The following is a 17,314-nucleotide window of genomic DNA, read 5'->3' as shown; positions in this document are numbered from 1 at the left end:
CAGAAAACCGGAAACTGTGTGTAAATAAAAAAATAGATAACCAAAAAAGATTCTTTGTGTGAACTTTATATACAAACAAAAATTAAACATTTCCCAAAGTAATGGTTCTTTGTGGTAACTTTACCAAAAAAACAAAAAAAAAATATTTGTGGTAAATTTAAGAACTACAAAAAAAACAACAAAATACTAAATAGTTCTTTGTGATAACTTTACAAACCAAAAAAATATGGAGATAAAGATAAAATAATTTTGCCAATAATCATAACAAAAAATCTTGATGAAATCAAAAATAAAAGATGACTCCAAAAAAAAAATGTGTAAACATTAGTATGGAGATATGGCTTTTAAAAGAAACACAATATCATTCATGAGATCAAGAGAAATAATCCAGAAATCAGTTTGGGAGAACTCTGTGTGAATAGGAACAGCAAAACATCTTTGTTCTTATAGCAATATTAAAGAACGATCACAGAATTTGCATTCAACGATCACAGAATTTGCAGCGTGATGAATGTGCTACCTACAATACTAACACTAGTTTTACTAGACCGAGTACTTCCGTTTAGTATTTGCTTCTGAGCATGCGTCGTTTTTTTGTCTGCCAAACTAGCATACAGACGAGCGGATTTCTGGGTCCGGCGGAGTTACGACGTAAAGATTTGAAGCAAGTTCCAAATCTAAAGTCAGTCAGATTTGCGGCTGAAAAAGTCAGCTGAAAGTCCAGTGAAACCCACACATGATCGGATTGTCCACCGGATTTGGTCCGTCGCCGTCCATCAGAAAAGTCCGGTCGAAAAGTCTGACCGTGTGTACGCGGCATAAGTGCAGTATGCATAAAAACATGTCTAATTATTTAGACAAATGGGAACTTACATTAAGGGTGAACAATAAAGTGCATGTCAGACCCGCCAGGGATCGGTAGAGATGTGACACTGAGGCTACTTTCACACTGAGGCGCTTTACAGGCGCTATAGCACCTGTAATGCACCTGTAAAAACGCCTCTCCTGTCATTTTGTATAAATGTCACTGCTGTATATTGCTGCAGACAAGAACCGTGCTCATTCGAACTGTTACAACAGTTTTTGAACTCTATTCGTATAGAGCTCTGTTTGTAAGCCTAGTCCCCCGCCCCTTCCCGTCCTCCTTCCTGATTTTGTAGCTCCTCTCCTTGTCACTACATATGCATGTGGCAGAGCTGCGGCCAATCAGCTTTGAGAAAGGAACTGTGCATGGCTCTGAAATGCGTTAGCCATGCCCAGCATTCCTGCCCCCATCGCTGAGGTCATGCTCAGCCGAGACTAGGTCATCTGTGTTCACTGCCTTGTGGAGTTCTGGGCTTCAGCATCCACACCAGCTGGACGCTCCTTGCCCCACTCACCTCCTGGTGTGGATCAACCTGGCTCCACATGGTCCTTCAGTGTCACAGCTCCACTGACCACTGGCGGGTCTGACATTCACTTTATTGTTCATCCTCATGTAAATTGCCATTTGTCTAAATAAATATACTCACTTTTTAGCTTACTGCACTTAGAGTGGCGCTCCTTTGTTTCTGTTTTTATGCAGCATAGAGATTCCTTCATCTCCTGGGAGCTGCCTTGTCAGGAACCATAAATCAGACTGAGAAGTGCAGTAAAAATCACACTGTTTATTAAAATGCTAAAATGGTATAAACCGAGCAAACGTAGTCAAAACATAGCCAGAGTCCGGTAACCAGGATGGGTAGCCAGAACAAGCAAGAGAAACAGGAGTCCAGAGATCAGCGAAGTCAGGTGCAGCAAACAGGATCAGGAACCAGAAGGGAAGTCAGCCAAGCAAAAGTCTTTCACAGGAAAACACAGCAGAGAGAGTCCAGATATATTGACCAAGGCAAAGGCACAGAAGATCTGATCCAAGGAATTTATATATCCAGCAGCTCTAGCTGACGAGCAGGAAATGAAGACCAAGTGGGTCACTGTGGAAGGAAGAGTCTTTGGCAATTAACCGACAGCTGAGCACAGAGCTCTGAGAAGGAAGGGCTGAGCCCAGCCTCAACATGCCTTCTATCCATGGCCATCTTGTATCCAGTCCGTTGTTTCTCCAGCATCATCACCACTCAGGCTGTCACTTTGGATCCTGTGTCTCATTCACCTGGGCACCATCTATTTTTTATTTCAGTTTATTTCAATGAATGATGGGCCTGTGTGGGTGGAGCCAAGTATGGGGAACTAGGAGGAAAATGGGTGGAACATGTTCCCAAAAGGTGGACTTATCCTTTAACAGATTGCAGGAGGATAATACCAGGGCAGATTCAGGTACTTGCACTGCTTTTATAAAAATACATTTAATAATGTATTCATTTTGAAAGAGTTGCAATAATTTGCATCAATTATATATGTTTGGAGTTAGATAAAAGCTGCCTATGTGGCTCTAGGTCTTAGTTTTGGAAATATTGTTATAAAAAATAAAGAAATCTGGAGAACATAGTAATCATTAGTGACAATGTATCTCTGTGTCTAGGTGTTCTGTGACATGACTGGAATTCAGATGTAGAAGAACTAAGACCGAGCAAAGAGATGGCGGAGAGTTTGTCAAAATCCTTCAAAAGATTGCTTAAGAGAAAGAGACCTAGGAGCCCCGGTAATAACTTTTTGTCTTTTATTCCTCTTATCAGTTTTAATTAAATATGAAAAATTTTATGAAGCCTCAAATACTGAATACATCTATTCACCCATTTATGAACTTGTTATATATTTCCTGCAAGGTAATCTATATTTTTCCATTGCTATATATAATAGTTTACATAGATTATATCTACAGGGGTGCAATGAGGTCAGTGTAGAACAGGCCAAACACAAGAGTACCGGAACTTTAAATATGTCTTTGAGAACTAAACCGACACTAGAACTTGCATAAAAAAATGCAACATTTTATTACATTAAATATTTAAGACATAAACACTTCATTAGGTATACCATACAGTATAGAATTACAAGGATAAAATTGGTACAAAGCTGGAGTTCAGTTGATCAGCAATTGCATAGTAAGTTTATTTAGTCTACATGTGAAAAAATTAGAAAAATGAGGAGCTGCAGCCTCTATCAATAAAGTCACCCTAAGGTGAATCTAGAAGAAATGTGAAAAAGAGGGGATAGGTCTGGCGCTGCTCTTATTAAGAGGTGACCTACAACCTCTAAATACTTGTGGGGTGTGTGTCACGGGTGCATTTAGTGCAAAAAGTGACAATAAAAGTGCAGGAAATAAATATTTGTATATTCACAAAAATCCACAAAAAAATCCTACTGTGTAAACTTCCTAACCGCTTATACATAATACATATTGTTATGTTCAAACGAAAATAAAATAAAATAAACACAATCCTGTGCAAAACCTGCAATTCAAAGTGACATTTATGTGCAAAAAAATCCAACATATATGACTGGTGTATAGTGTTGCTGTGAAACTGGGTTCAGAAATATGCATATACCGTCCTTAAACCCTGGTGTATAAAACAGTCCAACAAAGTGACAATGTGCTCCTTTAAATTGTTCTGTGCTTCTTAGAAAACAGTGCCCATAAGAAATGCACTCACCGCTATTATTCACTTCACAAGGAGGTATTTCACCTTCATGGTATGAGCCACTGTGCAGCCTGTGGAGTGGGAGGAAACTTCCTGTCCTGTGTTCTCCAAATGCCTCCTTGTCTGCAATGTAAGTGGTCTCCTCACTGTTAACCTCTTAGATGTTGCCCACATGTAGAGAGGAAAGAGACTCCATAGTGTGATACCGTACAAATATCCATACATTTATTAATACTACTGATGGGTACTCACATTTAATAAAAGTCATTAAAAGCGAAAACAGTATATAAAAACTGGAAACTGGAGCGATCTGCGCTCCACGGCTTGAAACCAGAAGTGATGCAATGACGCTGTATAGTCCCGCCCTCCAGATGACATCCCATTGATGAAACACGTAGGGCGGGACTATACAGCGTCATTGCATCACTTCCGGTTTCGAGCTGTGGAGCACAGATCGCTCCGGTTTCCTGTTTTTAAATACTCTGTTTCGCTTTTAAAGATTTTTATTAAATGTGAGTACCCATCAGTAGTATTAATAAATGTTTGGATATTTGTACGGTTCTTGTTCTTGTAAGGATCTTGTTACCAACAGATTCCTCCCGGGGCCCCCCAAACACCTTTCAGTCAAGCAGCAACGGGGGTGGCAGCAACACTGTTAGAATCCCTAATACTATTATTGTAGTTTTACTGCTATATAGGGCACTGTTTGAACTGTTTTGCTCTTACTGTTATACATGTTAATTCAGAATGTCACACGTTATGGCTTGTTTTCCTCTCTTCCCCTTGCGAACTTGCTAGCCTGCTCGGTAGTGACCCATCTACCCATCCATATATCCTCAACTAACACTTTGTTCCACTGCCGCACAGAACAATCTCATAAATCACACCATTTCAACAACACTCACGTGGATGTCCTCTCTCATCCCATCTACTTCACCCATTCCAACATCAACACAAAGCTCACAAATAAACCCAAGTACCCTATACACAACGCTCAATGCCCAACCAACAAATGCCCAGGAATCCAATCCATTCCTCATCCTTGGTCTTACCCTACACTCGGAATCGGCCGCTCAACCGTTAACACCCCACAATCTCCAACTATCAACTCTCAATCTGCCCCATATAAACCTCTACTTAAACACCTCTGACCTCACAGGTTTCGGAGACCCCATCTATCTCACGACCGTAACCAACCAACTCCTCACCCAGCGAACTCTGGTAGTTCTTGCTGACCTATCCGGACACTACTACGCCTAAGGGTGAATTAGCTGGTCTTTTTTCTCCTCCCGGATTTAACCCCATATAACTACCTACCCCCGCTCCTCACCCCCCTTACCTCAACCACACCTAACCCCCGTCCCACCTACAGTTGTCCATCTCTCATTCCCCCGGACCCTCACCGCACACTCACACTAGAGCCACTGATCTAACTAACTAGCTATCTACGCCTATACCTACCCTTTACACTCACAACACAAACAGATATGGCCCAACTTGGAAACTCAACCACATCCTTGTCACTCAAGATAGCATCCCTGAATGCAAAAGGCCTCAACATACCGGAGAAGAGGTCCCAAATCCTAGCCATCCATTTTAGTATCAAAAAATCTCCCCCTTCAAATCTCAGATACTCTAGCTGATGAACAAGGGCGCTACATTTTCATTAAAGGCAAACTATGGGATAAACCTATCACTCTAGCTAACATCTACAGCCCTAACACATCACAAGTCCCTTTCTTCTGAAACATTACCTGCCTACTGTCCTCCTTCCACACGGGCATTCTGATTATGGGAGGAGACTTCAATGTTCCTCTTGACCCTCTCACAGACACCTCTACTGGCGCATCCCACCTTCCGTACAGCGCCCTACGCCAAATAAAACTTTCACTCGAAGAACTCTACACCCCCTCGACAAGGACTACACATTCTTCTCAGCCCCCCACAACAAATATTCTCACCTTGACTATCTTTTCCTTAGCCAACCAGATTTACCGTTTTTATCTAAAGCAACAATAGAACCGATTTTCAGCTCAGACCACCACCCAATTACCCTATGCCTAACCTTCCCAGAACATACCCACTCATCCAAAATTTGGAGACTAGACTCAAATCTCCTGACTGACAAAGAAAGAGTCACTAACCTACGTACCAATATTTCTGACTATTTCCATGACAATGACACCCCTGACACATCACTCTTTACTCAAGGGGAGGCGCATAAATGCGTTATATGGGGAAGACTGATTTCTCTTGCTTCTGCCCTAAAACGAGACAAACAGAAACTAGTCAGCAATCTCCTCACTAAAATACAAACACTGGAAAGATCACACAAACGCAACCTAGCCCAACACACCCACCAAGAATCGACTGAAACCCGCAAGTTCCCACTAGAAGAAATAGGCGACGAGGAGAAAATACACCCTCTCACAAAAACTCTTCTATGAACATAGCAACAAAAGCGGCCACCTATTGGCATGAGCACTACGCCTGAAAAAAGCTAAAACAATACACCAGTCCAACGGGCAACACATTAAAAAATAACCCAGACATCGCACAAGCGTTCAAACACTTTTACGCAAATCTATATAATCTCTCTGCCACAGACTCTCAAACCCCCACCCTACTTCCAGATCCACACTCATACAGAAATTTCTGGAGAAACACTGCCCCAGCCCACTCACTTCGGATGTATCAACAGACCTAGACCATCCAATCACCAAATTAGAATGGGAAGAGGCTCTAAAACAACTGAAACCAGGCAAGAGCCCGGGCCCTGACGGCCTATCGGACGTTTACTATAAAACATTCTCAGAAGAATTGTCAATCCACTTCCTTAAAACGTTCAGCTCTATATCGGCAACACCCCCCCTCCCCTCGGGCTTACTTTAAGCGCACATCTGAGTTATACCCAAAGATGGGAAAGACCCCACCCTTACGGCAAGCTATAGACCAATTTCTCTACTAAATGTAGACATCAAAATATTCGCCAAAATCCTAGCCAACTGTCTACTCCCTCTTCTTCCCACCATTATTTCCCACGATCAAACGGGTTTTATCCCTGGAAGGGAAGCTAGGGATAACACGATCAAAGCAATCAGCTTACACCATCTCCTGACCTCCTCCAACAAAGCTGGATTTTTTCTATCCCTCGATGCAGAGAAGGCATTTGACAGGGTGGCCTGGGACTACATGGAAGCAGTACTGAGATTCATGGGTTTGGGTAATCACCTATTAAGCTTCATAATGGCCCTATACACCAATCCCATGACCCGAGTCAGAGTCAACGACCTCCTGTCAAATGCCTTCCCTATCTGTAACGGCACGAGGCAGGGATGTCCCCTTTCCCCTCTACTTTTTACACTTACCCTTGAACCCTTCCTACGCAGTCTCAAATCCAACCCAAACATTAAAGAAATACAAACACCTGAAAAAGAATACAAAATTGCTGCCTTCGCTGATGACATACTCCTCTTCCTCACAGAACCTCACCTTTCTCTCCCCAACTTGCTGGCAGATTTCTGCCATTTTAGACTAATTTCTAACCTGAAAATAAATTTCTCCAAGTCCTGTGCCCTGAACATCTCTCTACCCAAACACACAGTAACCCAGTGCCAAAGAAATTTCCACTTCCAATGGGAAAAAGAAGCAATAACCTACCTGGGTATCCAAATACCCCGCCAACTTAACAACCTCTACACCAAGAACTACTTACCAATCCTACAACGCCTTACCTCCGATCTTAAACGCTGGAACAAACCCATCTTTTCATGGTTCGGCAGAGCGGCCATACTAAAAATGAATGCCCTGCCGCGCCTACCCTATATACTGAAAACTGTTCCGAGTACCTCCTTCCTTAGTACTTATAAAAGTTTATGCACCAAATTCCTCTGGGGAAACTACAGACCAAGAATTAGCTATCAAAACCTGTCATTACCGAAGCATAAAGGAGGAATTGGGCTCCCTGACCTCCAAAACTATTACAAAGCTTGCCACCTTTCTGGAATCCTGGACTGGAACATACATCAAAAATACAAAGATTGGGTCTCCCTCGAAGCCTGATTCACATCCTCCCCCCTCATATTACCCTGGAACATCCCAAAACACATACCACCTGAAACCCGGATGCACCCTCTAATCAGTCCAACAATCAAATGCTTCCACAGCATCTGCAAATCAACCCTCTTATCCTCTACACCAGGCCCTCTCACTTACCTGCGTCTCAACCCTGACTTTCCTCCTGGAATACACAATAGCTACCTAACTGACACATGGTCACACAGAGATGTCCAAGTTCACCATTTCTTCTCACAAGGCAAATTATTACACGAAGAAGAACTGCCTTCCAAGGTCAACGACACCTACATCTCCCCCTGGAACTACACATTACTTGTACACTACATAAAGTCACTGGATAGAAAATTCAAAGTCTTCAGACCGTTATCACATTTCGAAACATTGTGCATATAGCAATCTCCACAAAGCCACTTGATCTCCAATATGCACACCCTCCTATTCACGAACATCCCTTACAACACGGGTCGAGCCTGTAAATCATGGGAAAACGATCTCTCCATATCCATGTCACAAGAAGACTGGGAACGAGTCTACCTGAACATCCAACAAAGGATCTGTAAACGTCTCCACACAGGAGAACGGTAGGGATGAGCTCCGTGTTCGAGTCGAACCCATGTTCGACTCGAACATCGGCTGTTCGCCCGTTCACCGAATTGCGAACGATATGGGCCGTTCACGCCAAATTCGTGTGGCGCGTCACGGCCCATAATTCACTGCGGCATCGCAGTGCATTGCTGGCTGATGATTGGCCAAGCATGCACTATGACCCGCATGCTTGGCCAATCACAGCGCCGTCAGTGGAGAGAGCTGTAATTGGCCAAAGCCAGGGTGGCTTTGGCCAATTATGGCTCAGGGGATTTAGTACACGCCCCACACTATATAAGGCCGCCTGCACGGCGGCCCTGTGTAGTGTGTGTTCCGGTGTGCTGAGAGATAGAGAGAGAGAGAGACAGTGTCATTTGATTTGAGTTAGATAGATTAGGCAGAACAGTCAGTCAGTTAGCTGCACTTACAGTGTATTGTGTATATATATGCATCCCAGGTGTTGCATATATATATATATATATATACACTGTATTCAGTTTAGCTAGATCCATTCCTGTTATCTTCTATCTAGACTATTTACATTTAGTGCAGTGCGTCCTGCTCACAGTGTTCAGCTAGATCCGTTCCTGTTATCTTCTAGACTATTTACATTTAGTGCAGTGCGTCCTGCTCACAGTGTTCAGCTAGATCCGTTCCTGTTATCTTCTAGACTATTTACATTGAGTGCAGTGCGTCCTGCTCACAGTGTTCAGCTAGATCTGTTCCTGTTATCTTCTAGACTATTTACATTGAGTGCAGTGCGTCCTGCTCACAGTGTTCAGCTAGATCCGTTCCTGCTATTTACATTTAGTGCAGTGCGTCCTGCTCACAGTGTTCAGCTAGATCCGTTCCTGCTATTTACATTTAGTGCAGTGCGTCCTGCTCACAGTGTTCAGCTAGATCCGTTCCTGCTATTTACATTTAGTGCAGTGCGTCCTGCTCACAGTGTTCAGCTAGATCCGTTCCTGTTATCTTCCTACTGACAGGCAGGCTTGTCTGGTTACAGTATATAAAGCTACCTGAAGAAAATTACAGGTGTTCTATTTGATCCTATTAGTACCACGGTCAGGCAGCTAGACTATTTACATTTAGTGCAGTGCGTCCTGCTCACAGTGTTCAGCTAGATCCGTTCCTGTTATCTTCCTACTGACAGGCAGGCTTGTCTGGTTACAGTATATAAAGCTACCTGAAGAAAATTACAGGTGTTCTATCCCAGCTTAGTGCAGCTACAGGCCATTAGTATGTCTGGAAGGCCAAGAAGGAGAGGCAGACAGTCACAAGCCAATAAGAGAGGGCAAGCAGGCTCTGTGTCTAGTGCTGGTCGTGGAGACGGTGCATCCTCATCAGCACGTGGCCATAGGACACGCTTGGCCTTTTTTTCGGCAGCTGGCCGTGTTGAGCCGCAACATGCGGAAGACTTGGTCGAGTGGATGACCAAGCCGTCCTCATCCTCCTCATCCTCTCTCACCCATGCCCAGGGTGCTTTGTCTGGCAAAGCAGCGGCCTCTTCCCTCAGCTCAATGTCATCAGTGACTCCTTCCCTAGCTCCACCATGTCCTCCTGAGGATTCCCTCGAACTGTTTGACCACAGTGTTGGGTACATGCTCCAGGAGGATGCCCAGCGTTTGGAAGGCTCTGATGATACTGAGCTCGATGAAGGCAGTAACATGAGCACGGACAGAGGGGGTGCCCAAGAAGGACAGCAATCTGGCAGTCATGCTCCCCCTGCTGCAGCATACTGCCAGGTTTGCTTCAGTGATGAGGAGGGAGGGGATGATGAGGTCACTGACTCAACGTGGGTGCCTGATAGGAGAGAGGAGGAGGAGGAGGAGGAGGAGGAGGAGGCGGCACATCACCAACGAGGCAGGATGCCCTCCAGGGGCCAGCCTAAGGGCAGCACATTGACTGCATCACACCCCAAAGCTCCACATGTGCAGGGCGCTGCAGTCTCTGCGCGTTATTCAAAAAGTTCTTTGGTGTGGGCCTTTTTTGAGATGAGTGCATCAGATCGCACTGCTGCTATTTGCAACATATGTCTCAAGCGTATCTCGCGTGGCCAAAACATCTCCCGCTTGGGTACCACATGCTTGACCAGACATATGTTGACCTGCCATGCAGTTCGTTGGCAAGCGTATCTAAAAGACCCACACCAAAGAACAAAGAGGATCTCTCCTTGCTCCTCATCAGCTGAGATTTCCAACCCCACTAGACCTTCAGTCCTCTCTGAGACCTGCAGTGAGAGGAATGAAGGTGTAGAATTAGGTGTGTCACAGCCAAGTACTTGTGGGCAATCTGCTTTTGGTACACCGACGTCAGATTGTACCAGGCAAATTTCCCTGCCCCAGCTGCTGCACCGCCGAAAGAAGTTTGCTCCCAGCCATCCACATGCCCAGCGGTTGAATGCTAGCTTGGCAAAATTGCTAGCACTTCAACTGCTGCCTTTTCAGTTGGTAGACTCTGCCCCCTTCCGTGAGTTTGTGGAATGTGCGGTTCCTCAGTGGCAGGTACCCAAACGCCACTTTTTCTCACGGAAGGCGATTCCGGCTCTCTACCGGCATGTGGAAGGCAATGTCCATGCCTCGCTGGACAGGGCGGTCAGCGGTAAGGTGCATATTACCGCTGACTCATGGTCCAGCAGGCATGGACAGGGACGTTACCTAAGTTTCACGGCGCATTGGGTGACTCTGCTGGCAGCTGGGAAGGATGCAGAACAAGGTGCAGTAGTGTTGGAGGTTGTTCCGCCACCACGCCTCCAAAATGCTGATTGTGACACACCTCTCTCCTCCACCCCCTCCTCTTCTTCTTCCTCCATGGCCTCTTCCTCGGAACCAGCGGTGCTCCGTAGGCGTTCAAGGGGCTACGCAAGTACGCAGGCCAAAAGATGCCATGCGGTGCTTGAGCTGGTGTGCTTGGGGGACAGGAGCCACACTGGGGCAGAGGTTCTGTCAGCTCTGCAGGGGCAGGTTCAGAGGTGGTTGACGCCACGCCAACTTAAGGCAGGAATGGTGGTTTGTGACAATGGCACCAACCTCCTCTCTGCCCTCCGACAGGGACAAATGACCCATGTGCCCTGTTTGGCTCACGTCCTTAACTTGGTGGTGCAGCGGTTCTTGGGCAGGTACCCGGGCTTACAGGATGTCCTGAGGCAGGCCAGGAAAGTCTGTGTGCATTTCCGCCGGTCATATAATGCCAGTGCTCGGCTGACGGACCTCCAAAAGGAGTTTAACCTGCCCAAGAACCGCCTAATCTGTGACATGCCCACCAGGTGGAACTCAACGTTGGCCATGCTGCAGTGGCTGCACACGCAGCAGAGGGCCATCAATGAGTACCTGTGCGACTATGGCACCAGGACAGGGTCAGGGGAGCTTGGTTTTTTTTCCCCACGCCAGTGGGCCATGATCAGGGATGCATGCACTGTCCTGTCACCATTCGAGGAGGCCACGAGGATGGTGAGCACTGACAGTGCATGCATCAGTGACACTGTCCCCCTTGTCCACCTGTTGGAGCACACGCTGTGTGGAATAATGGACAGGGCACTTGAGGCAGAACAGAGGCAGGAAGAGGAGGACTTCCTTAGCTCTCAAGGCCCCCTTTATCCAGACAGTGTTCCTGCATGCCCGCCGATCACACAGGAAGAGGATGAGGAGGAGGAGGAGGAGGAGGAGGAGGAAGATTGTGTCAGTATGGAGGTGGAGCCTGGCACTCAGCATCAGCAGCAGTCTTTAAGGGATCAGTCCCAAGGAACACATGGACTTGTACGTGGCTGGAGGAGGTGGCTGCGGACGTTGTCGTCCTTAGTGACCCAGAGGACTCCGGACCGAATGCCTCAGCAAACCTACGCTGCATGGCCTCCCTGATCCTGCAAAGGCTGCGTAAGGATCCTCGTATTCGTGGTATCAAGGAGAAGGACCAATACGGGCTGGCAACCCTCCTTGATCCACGTTACAAGGGTAAGGTTGCGGACCTTATCTTGCCATCGCAGAGGGAGCAGAGGATGAAACATCTTCGGGAGGCCTTGCAGAAAGGTCTGTGCAACGCGTTCCCAGAGACTGGGAGGTTACAAACTCCTGTTTCTGGACAACGTGTTGCTGAGGCTTCGGTCAGTCAAAGAAGGAGCGGTGGAGAAGGTGGCCGTCTGACCGATGCATTCAGAGAATTTTTTGGTCCGCAGCCCCAAGGTATGATCGGTTCCAGCAACCATCGCCAGCGTCTGTTTTACATGGTGCAGGAATACCTAGGGGCAAGATCAGACTTGGACACCTTTCCCACCGAAAATCCTCTGGGTTACTGGGTCTTGAGGATGGATCACTGGCCAGAGCTTGCACAGTATGCAATTGAGCTACTGGCCTGTCCTGCATCCAGCGTTCTTTTGGAACGCACATTCAGTGCTGCTGGAGGCGTGGTAACCGATCACAGGGTGCGTCTGTCCACCGACTCGGTCGATCGGCTGACCTTCATAAAAATGAATCAGTCTTGGATCACCACCAGCTACCAAGCACCTGATGCTGATGTAACCGAATAATTTTTTTGAAATCTCAGATCCCTTCAAAGACTGCCTATGCTGATGCTGAGTGACTATCCCTGAGTAATTATCCTCTTCCTCCTCAATCATCACGCTGATAGCTTGTAAGAAAATTTTTGGTTCTGGGCGCCACCACCAGTGCCTAAGGCACAATTTTTCAGCCCCTGTTTAACAGGGGCGTGTAATTACAATTTTTGATGTAATACTTTGCAGCAGGGCTCGTTCCTGCATTCCAACTAGAGTGTCTGTGAGGGGTTGCAGTGTTGTGGCACCAGCACCAGTGCCTAAGGCCCAATTTTTCTGCCCCTGTCTAACAGGGGCGTGTAATTACAATTTTTGATGCAATACTTTGCAGCAGGGCTCGTTCCTGCATTCCAACTAGAGTGTCTGTGAGGGGTTGCAGTGTTGTGGCACCAGCACCAGTGCCTAAGGCCCAATTTTTCTGCCCCTGTCTAACAGGGGCGTGTAATTACAATTTTTGATGCAATACTTTGCAGCAGGGCTCGTTCCTGCATTCCAACTAGAGTGTCTGTGAGGGGTTGCAGTGTTGTGGCACCAGCACCAGTGCCTAAGGCCCAATTTTTCTGCCCCTGTCTAACAGGGGCGTGTAATTACAATTTTTGATGCAATACTTTGCAGCAGGGCTCGTTCCTGCATTCCAACTAGAGTGTCTGTGAGGGGTTGCAGTGTTGTGGCACCAGCACCAGTGCCTAAGGCCCAATTTTTCTGCCCCTGTCTAACAGGGGCGTGTAATTACAATTTTTGATGCAATACTTTGCAGCAGGGCTCGTTCCTGCGTTCCAACTAGAGTGTCTGTGAGGGGTTGCAGTGTTGTGGCACCAGCACCAGTGCCTAAGGCCTAATTTTTCAGCTCCTGTTCAACAGGGGCATGTAATTACAATTCTTGATCTAATATTTCACAGCAGGGCCCTGTGAGGGCTTACAGTGTTGTGTACACAGCAACACCTAAGGCCCAAATTTCTGCTGAGTATATAGGGCAGGACCCTACTTTCAAACATCTAACTTACAAACGACTCCTACTTGCAAACGGAAGGAGACAACAGGAAGTGAGATGAAATCTACCCCTAGGAAGGGAAATTCTCTCCTGTAAGAGTTAATATGGGAAAACAATTTCTCCTTTCCACTGATGCTTTCCAATCCTTGTTCCACAAAAAAACCCAAATTTTCAAAAAACATTTTTCATTGGGACAAAAAAGTGAGGTGAAATCTTCTGAAGAGGAGGAAAGACAGCAAAACAAATGTCACAGGGGTGATAACCCTTCCCTATGTTTTCCAAAAAGCTTAAAAAAGATTTTTTGGCTGGAGCTAAACACGTTAAAAATGTACCCGTTCAAAATTACAAAGAGATTCTACTTAACAACAAACCTACAGTCCCTGTCTTGTTTGCACCGCCTGTATACTGCTGTTCAGAGTATATAGGACCTGGTGGCCCCACACCTTTCCTTATTTTAATTTGGGTGCGGGGTTCCCCTTAATATCCATACAAGACCCAAAGGGCCTGGTAATGGACTGGGGGGTACCCATGCTGTTTGTCTCACTGATTTTCATCCATATTGCCAGGACCCGACATTACATTAAACCCGCGAGCAGTTTTAAATGAGATTTTTTCCTTTAAAAATGACATTTGGTGCAGGGACTGTTCTAAACACGGGAAACACGCGTCACTTTACAGGCATACTATAGACACCCCCCCAGGTACGATATTTAAAGGAATATTTCACTTTTTTTTTTTTTACTTTAAGCATCATTAAAATCACTGCTCCCGAAAAAACGGCCGTTTTTAAAAGTTTTTTTTGCATTGATACATGTCCCCTGGGGTAGGACCGGGGTCCCCAAACCCTTTTTAGGACAATACCATGCAAATTAGCCTTTAAAATGAGCACTTTTGATTTTGAACGTTCGAGTCCCATAGACGTCAATGGGGTTCTAACGTTCGTGCGCACTTTCAGTCCGTTCGCGGGTTCTGGTGCGAACCGAACCGGGGGGTGTTCGGCTCATCCCTAGAGAACGGATACAAAGTCCAATCACGATGGTACCGTACCCCCTCCCTCATCTACAAATTTAATTCAGACATCCCAGACACGTGCTGGAGATGCAAACAGGAAAAAGGGACCCTCCTACACATTTGGTGGAGGTGCCCCACTATCCAGATTTTTTGGGGCAAAATTCAGCAAATTATAAAGAAAGTAACCACATACACGCTGGACTTCTCTCAGCACAATTCCTCTTACACTTTACCACCTTATTGAGTCGTAACTACTTCAAATCTTTAGCCATGCACATGGTAAACGCGGCAAAACAATGTATTCCAATACATTGGGGCACTTCACACACCCCGTCGGTAAAAGAATGGCTAAATAGAATCTCCAAAATAGCTGAAATGGAATGCCTCATCAGTATCGCCCACAATACACCCGGTAAATTCTCTACAAAATGGGCCTGCTGGATCCACTTCCAGACAACAACAGACTACAAATACCTCACCTCTGCCAATACACCTCCCACTGGACATCCTCCTACGACACTCGCATAAATCCATAATCAACTCAAACACACTCTTATATTCACGTAGACTGAGAACAATTACCTATCTTTATCAGACACACCTCCACAAAACCTGCTGCTCCCCCTACCTTCCCCCATCGGGGGGAAAGGGAGATGGATAACAAACACCCCCCAGTACCCAATCACTATCTACAAAATTATACCGCATTGCCTCATCCCCTTCCCCCTCTCTCCTATCCCACGTCCCCTGAACACACCAATTTCCACCCCCTTCTTATTACCACCGACACACCTCTCCCCAGATACCTAAGTATCCTCCTAGATAAACAGAAAACCTTGCGCGAAACCCGACCTACCACACTTTACTCTACCAGAACCCCTCTCGATACACCCCGACACGACCAAAACATTTCCACCTCCTTCATAACCCCTATCCTGCCCATAAGGTTATAAAACTCACAAGCCCAACCAAAATTATGAACCCAACAAGCTTCTAACCCAGCATATACAGGGTTCTTCCTCTTCAATCTAACGTTATTTAACATTTTTTATGTTCATAACCTTTAAGTTACATTATTTACATACTTTGACCATTGTCACTTGACTTATTTTATGTATTTCTGTGAAACTCTACATATGTGTGTTCTCTACTATTTCTAATAAAAACTTTATGGAAAAAAAAAAGGAACATCCCGTTCCAGAATGGGCACATATCGGTGTTTCCCGATTTCTTGGCAGAGGTCCAGAAACAGAGATCCCGCTTTGTGGATGTCAAACGGCACCTCAGGGCACATCATTTGAAGTATGTCACGTTGTTTCTGGCCCGACTCCGCATCGTGGGGGACAAACGAGCCCATTTTTTGAAGACTCGATGCTCGCCTCAGCCTTGCTGGATCAGCGCGACGCAGAGAGAAATCGTACCGCCTGAAGGAGACCCCCGTCTGGCACCTAAGCCTTTTCACACCCGGCTCCACCATGGATACTTGTCCCACTCGGTGCCATAGCCTCGGAACTATACTGTGGTCTTTTTCCCGCATTTTATCCCCTGCACTGAATGTCTCCCTCCAGACTTTAGCCACAATGCACACTTCACCCACATATCTTGAGGCCTGTTCCCCCTCCTATATTTGTCAGAATCACAGGCCCTATGACATTATCACGCTGGGCACCATGATACGTGACTTCACCAACCGGTGAACAAGCCTCCTACTACCGCACTCATTATTCACATTGCACCTGTGACAATATGTTGAAGGGAAAGGGAACTATTTTTATCCCCCTTTTTCTTTTCCCTTCTCCCAAAACTATTTTTCCCTTTTTTCCAATATTTCTTTTTGCAGTGAGTGAGCTCACAGTCACTATCGACCACCCAACGAACACTGATAAACTGTGTATAAGACAAAAGTCCTATCGCTGGGTCCTTCTCCAGCAAATGTTTGCCCCCCTAGCTAGTTAGTTGGTTGATATCACCCATACTCTCAGGAAACCCCCATGGGTGATGGTATGGCCGACGCAGATCTGTCTGTTCTAGCAGTTAACTTGTAAAGACAGTTCCGCATAAGTTACGGGTATTATGCTCCAGTTAATGTGGGGGAAAGGGGACTATACACGTTTTGATTAATGTTACTTGTTTGTAATGTAATATGTTGCACGAGCTGTAAGTATGCATGGTACATTCTGCTGTTTAGACAATCTGGGTTGCACACACCTCTTTATTGTGTGGATGACCTTGTTCTGGGGACCGATCCACCACTCCTTATGCAAAATATCTTACCCAATAATCTATGACCACCATAAAATTCCTAACCTGGAATGTCCATGGGATACGGGACAAGCTTAAGCGCACAGCAGTGTTTGGAGGTCTCAAATCTTACAGGGCAGATGTCATAGTTCTGGTGGAGACGCAGTTCACTGGTCAACTCCAACTTACGCTTAAACGACCAAGGATAGGGTGGGCGTCTCACGCCACCCACACTCCTTACTCCCGTGGTGTATCCATTATAATAGCTAAAACAACCCAATTTGGAATCATTTTGGTACAAAAGGA

The 17,314-nt window shown here is 45.8% G+C and overlaps 1 protein-coding gene across 1 annotated transcript in view; it reads left to right on the top strand.

Moving 5' to 3' along the window:
- The window catches only part of LOC141116665 (NACHT, LRR and PYD domains-containing protein 3-like), a 722,006-nt gene that overhangs the window by 69,969 nt on the left and 634,723 nt on the right, over window positions 1-17,314 (top strand). The window contains exon 2 of the mRNA XM_073609057.1: window positions 2,498-2,617. Within this exon, the coding sequence (XP_073465158.1) occupies window positions 2,554-2,617 (64 nt within the window). The 5' untranslated portion in view covers window positions 2,498-2,553. The remainder of the gene's footprint in view (window positions 1-2,497; window positions 2,618-17,314) is intronic.

Source organism: Aquarana catesbeiana, linkage group LG13, assembly GCF_042186555.1.
Source record: "Aquarana catesbeiana isolate 2022-GZ linkage group LG13, ASM4218655v1, whole genome shotgun sequence".
Classification (NCBI taxonomy): Eukaryota; Metazoa; Chordata; class Amphibia; order Anura; family Ranidae; genus Aquarana; species Aquarana catesbeiana.
This window is presented reverse-complemented; position numbering and strand designations above follow the sequence as displayed.